The 4,863-nt window shown below is 52.0% G+C and overlaps 1 protein-coding gene across 1 annotated transcript in view; it reads right to left on the bottom strand.

The window, feature by feature from the left end:
* Window positions 1–2,889: 2,889 nt before the first annotated feature.
* The window catches only part of LOC104618838 (microsomal triglyceride transfer protein large subunit-like), a 12,326-nt gene continuing 10,352 nt past the window's right edge, over window positions 2,890–4,863 (bottom strand). Inside the window, 5 exon segments of the mRNA XM_010284541.1 lie at window positions 2,890–3,037; window positions 3,323–3,493; window positions 3,795–3,919; window positions 4,240–4,467; window positions 4,823–4,863. The exon segment at window positions 4,823–4,863 is cut by the window's right edge and continues 31 nt beyond it. Of these exon segments, the coding sequence (XP_010282843.1) occupies window positions 2,890–3,037; window positions 3,323–3,493; window positions 3,795–3,919; window positions 4,240–4,467; window positions 4,823–4,863 (713 nt within the window).

Raw genomic sequence — 4,863 nt, 5'->3', positions numbered from 1 at the left:
GCAGAGGTTGGCAGGAGAGGGTAAGGCAGCATCTTCAGCCCCATGGGAACCCTTTTGGGGGGCTGCCATTGTCCCTAACGGTGCTCCGGGGGTTTCTAGGAGGAGAGGTAGCCCCCGCTTCCTGCCCTGATGGGGCATTTAGCTACGCACCTCTGGGGCACCCTAAATATGGACCTAGAAAGCAGGTCCCTTGGGAGCCTGGCTTTGTTCAAAGGTGGCTTTGGCCGTGGTGTTCTTGCTGGACATGCCTGTGCTATGGGAGCTGCTCTCTGCCTCTCTTCCCTTCCTGGCTGTGTGTCCAGAAAAGTTACGAGTCACACAGAAAATATAAAAATACACGGCATTTATTTCCGTATGTAACCAAAGCGCTCATAATTAGTGTCTCCAGATGGAAAACCAGACAAATTTCCTTTCCCCAAACCAGGAGACTTGGTGCTACGTTGTCAGGCTCATAATCTTAAACAATGCTCAATGTCCCTCTTTTTTTCCCTAAAGCACATTTTATAATACAAAAAAAAGGGGCTAAAAAATGTCAAAGGTTCATTCTTATCAGGAAGGAATAAAGAAATGCTGCTTTTTCCTTGCGAGCCTCCCTCCAGCGCTGGAGAGGTGTTCGGTGGTTGTGGCTGATAACAATCCAACTTGAGAGGAGAATGCAGAACAGAGGAACAATATTTACTTGAAGCTAATTGTAATTTTCACAAACGGTCACCAAGAGAGCCCAAATATCAACAGAAAAGGGAAGCTGCTGTCTCTCTCTGTTGCTGGAACGCTGCCTTCCCACATGTAGGGTTGAGGCAACTTTATCTCCATCTGCTGCCTCGATTAAAAGAGAAGGGGAACTGCTGTTCAGGTGATAAGAGAGGCCAGAGGCTTCTCCATTAATATGTAAACATTGGATCAAAAAGAAAGACAAGAGGCTCTAGGCAGAAGCCACCTCTCAACAGATGGGTTTTCAATCTGCGTGCACCAGCAAAAGGCGCATCTAGTATGTGCCGGCTTCTGTAAAAAAGAGGAAGGGGACGGGATGGAGGTGTGACCCCTCAACTTCTCCAGATTGGGTTGAATAAAGTCCACCCTGAAGGATGACTGCCTGAAGGAACAGCTTTGTAATGTTTGTCCAAGCTCTCTGTGATAGATTCTCAAATCCAGAAAGGACCACGGCAGTCAAACGTGAGCTCTTGCCCTCCGTGGCAACCAGCACCTGCGTTTGCCCCATAAGATGGACTGAACCACCAACAGCTCATTGAAAAAAAGGAAAAAAAAAAAAAAAAAAGATACCCAAAGGATGGAGAATCTTTCAAACGACTTGTCAGGCTGTGTCCGTGGTTTGAAGTCATCTGGTTCCCCAGCCGAGCATTGCTGACTTCGGATCCAGCTCCGCGTGCCGCCCCTGTTAGAGTAGTAATTTCTCTACTTCCAGCATCTTCGCCTCACGCTGGGAGTCCTGATAATCTCAAACTGCCATTTTAATCCACTCTTTGCAAACACTAACAGGCTTGTGCTCTTGGGGTTTTTAATTACAAGGTGTTTTTTAAGCCCTCGGGTGATTCTTGCAGCCCTGCCTGTCTTAGAGGGGGAAAAACACGCGGAAAAATTCAAGTGTAGACGCTAGAGCAGGAAGCAGTCGCCAAGGATCAGCGTCATGAGGGGGATAGGCAGAGCTGCGATGGGATGCTTTAATGCCTTGGGGACACCAACGCCTCTTCCCTTTTTCCTTCAGGCAGTCCCTGCTCCAGAGTCCCCCCCTTCTCCTTCCAACCTCCCCCAGCATCCAGTGGGTCTCCAGCATTTTTTTTTCCTGCTTTTTTAAGCTCCGTCCTCAATACAATTCCCCCCGTTTCGAGATGAGGATCGAGACTGCTGGTCCATGCTCTTTAGGAGGGCCTCTTGCAATCTGCCGCACTTTCCCTTGCCCTGTTTTAACTTTCCCTTCATTTCCCCAATTTTGGGAAAGCTCAGAGAGCTGCATCCCTCTGCCTTGCTCCATTTTTTTTTAAAATTTTTTTTTCCTCTGAGTGTGAATCTGACCCCAGTGAAATACAAGCTGTTCCCCCACCTCTGCCTTGCTGCCTGATGTGGCACCAGCCACATCCCTGGCCAGAGAGAGCAAATTCCCCCCTCAGCAGTAAGAGGATGGCACCAAGTGGGGGGGAGCTGAGTTGCCTTCTTATGCAAATAAATGCAAACACCTTCAATTAATCCGGAAAGAACGTGCAATAATTGGCAACAGGTTATGCAGCATTTTGGTCTTGCTTCTCTGCCCTTCTCCCTGAGGATTTTTCTGGGGTAAATGTCTCTGTGGTTGCATTCAAAAAATAATTAGAAAACCCCATACCTCCTCCAGAAATATATATATGTATTTTTTTTTTTACCACGTTCCTGACCTCTTTGGCAGCCACAAAACCATGTGTTAAAGGAGGGTCATTCACTCCCTCCGTGGGGAACCTCCTCCCTGCTGGCTGCAGACGTGCTCCCGCCTGAGTGCTTTGATAAATGGGGAGAAAAACCGGCATTTTGGGGTGTAGGATCGCAGAAGGGTTTCTTGGGCTATGAGAAACTCATTCATTTGCGAAAGAAGGCTGTTTTTCACAAGGCCTGTTCCAGCAAGCTCTTTTCCACGGAGGGGACGAGTTTGGGCAGAGGAGGTCTCAGCCTTTGGGGTGGGGAGGGCAGGCTTGGCTCCTCCAGCCCCAAGCAAGGGCTGCCTCTGGCTGTCCCACAGCAGTTCCTCTTGTGGTCTCTTCTGATGCCTTTATTGCAGCTTTTGTTCTTATTAAAAGACGGCTGTGGAGGAGTTGGGCAGGGCCCTTGGCAGTTCACATCGGGTTCACAGAGAACTGGGCGTTGTAGCAGGTGGTTGTCCGGTACCGAAGTGCTCCGACTCCTTTATTCTTCTTCTGCCGTCAGCAGGAGGTTGCAGACCTTGGAGTTGGCCCGGTGCAAGGCGACCTCCTGCCCGGGCACGGTGCCCTGCCTGCCTTTTCGAGCAGTGCTGCTCTGGCTCCCAGCAGACTTGGAAACTGTGAAGATTTCCCTGCAGGACAAGGTGACAGCAAGCTGGTCAGGAGGTGGTGGGTGGTGGCGGACCTCCTCCCAGACCTGCAGGGCTTTGTATTTCCTGATGGTCTAGGCATGGCACTTCCACCCATGTCATCATGAACTTGCGGTGTCCTTCCCCACCTCCCTACTGGTTTTGACCCATCCCTCTCAATAAGTGTACAACCATTAATTCCCTCCTCTCCTCAACAAAAGGAGAATTTATCCTTTATCTCAAGCATGTCATGATGTTTCTGCAACACTGGCCATATCCAGAGCTTACCTGTATGGGACCTGCTCCTTTCTCAGCTGCAAGCACATGAGCACTGGGCTGCCAGAAAACCTCAGGATGGTGTCAAAGTGGATTGAGGTCTCCACCTCTGTCTGGCTTCTCACGGCGGCTTGGAGGAAAGGGGCATCTAGTTCTGCCTGGAAATCGATGGCGAGGCTTCCCCTGTGAGATGGAAGCACGCAAGTCTGGTCGTCGAGCAATGGCCCTGTGCTGGGCACCATGCACCAAATAACCCCACAAGCACCTCAATTTTAGGTCTGGCCATGGAAAAGGAGCGTGTGACCAACGCCCACCAGACCGCTACCCAACGTACCCACCACCTCCCAGACGCAGGCAGCGCTGGACCCAGCGGGAGAAGAGCAGGGGGCTGTGGAAAGCCAAGGGTGGAGCATCCCTCATGCCGGGTGCTGAGCCCCCCGGGTACCTCACATCCCCAGAGCTGAGCAGTTTCCCACCCGCTGACCTTGCGCTGATGCTGGTTTTCAGTTCCTGCTCCCAAATGTTCACGTCCATGTCGGCTGAAATGTCAAGCCCCAGCCCGCCCTGGAGTTTGATGGCCACTTGGAGGCCAGATTGCAGAGGAATGACCTGGGAGATGGAGAAGGCAGAACTTGCTGCGACAGACACCGCTCTTGGCTGCGCGGCTGATAACGGCAGCAATGCATGGCTGCTGGGACTGCCTGTCCCAATCCCGCAGCTGGGCTTGGGTGGGAGGAACTTGAGCCACGGGTGTCCCATAGCAAAGCCATCCATCCAGCTCTTTTACCAACCCCAAGAGACCTCTGGCAGTGCCACTTTGCTCTTAGATGTGTATCTGCAGTGAGTAACGTACCTAAAATCCACTGGCTCACGCTGTGGGATTTGCTAGGATTTGGCGTGGCGGTAGGTCACCCTCCCCCATCCAGTACCTGGTGATGGTCCATCAGCAGGAGGTTCCCTTTGACCACGCTTGTGGGTTCTCCGCTGCTTAACAGGACCTTGGCCATTAAGTCTGTATATCCCTGGAAGAAGATGATCGGACGCAACTGAACACCGAAGAAGACGGCAGACATCCCAGCCATGAGCTCCGGCTCCTCTTCACCTTCCAAGACGTTTTCTCCCAGCATCGACTCCATCCCTTGTGCTTCGATAGTGACCTAAAACACAGAAGCGGAGGTGTGCAAGCTGCACAGAGAGTCCGTTTTGTGCCTTGCAATGCTATTTGAGTTGCTGTACTTGTCCAACCCTTGGACAGGCACCCTTTGAGGCTGGAGGACAAGTGATGGGGTGGGTTGGATGGGGTGTCCAAGCTATCCCTGAGCACTGTGCAGCAGTGGTGTTGCATCCCCTCTTTTTCCGGGGAGCGGGGGGCCCCCTTCTTCAGAGCAGGTCTGTCTGGCTCCACACCAGTGATGGGGGGTATGCATTTATGTATTTCTGGTACGGGGCACAGCAAGTGCAGTGGTGAGGTCAAGACCCATGTGCCCCCCAGCCGCTCTCCCAGCAGCACACCTGAGCGGCGCGAAGCTGCCGGCCATGACTGAGCAGCGAGA

The sequence above is a fragment of the Phaethon lepturus genome, unplaced genomic scaffold (genome assembly GCF_000687285.1).
Source record: "Phaethon lepturus isolate BGI_N335 unplaced genomic scaffold, ASM68728v1 scaffold17333, whole genome shotgun sequence".
Lineage (NCBI taxonomy): Eukaryota > Metazoa > Chordata > Aves > Phaethontiformes > Phaethontidae > Phaethon > Phaethon lepturus.
This window is presented reverse-complemented; position numbering and strand designations above follow the sequence as displayed.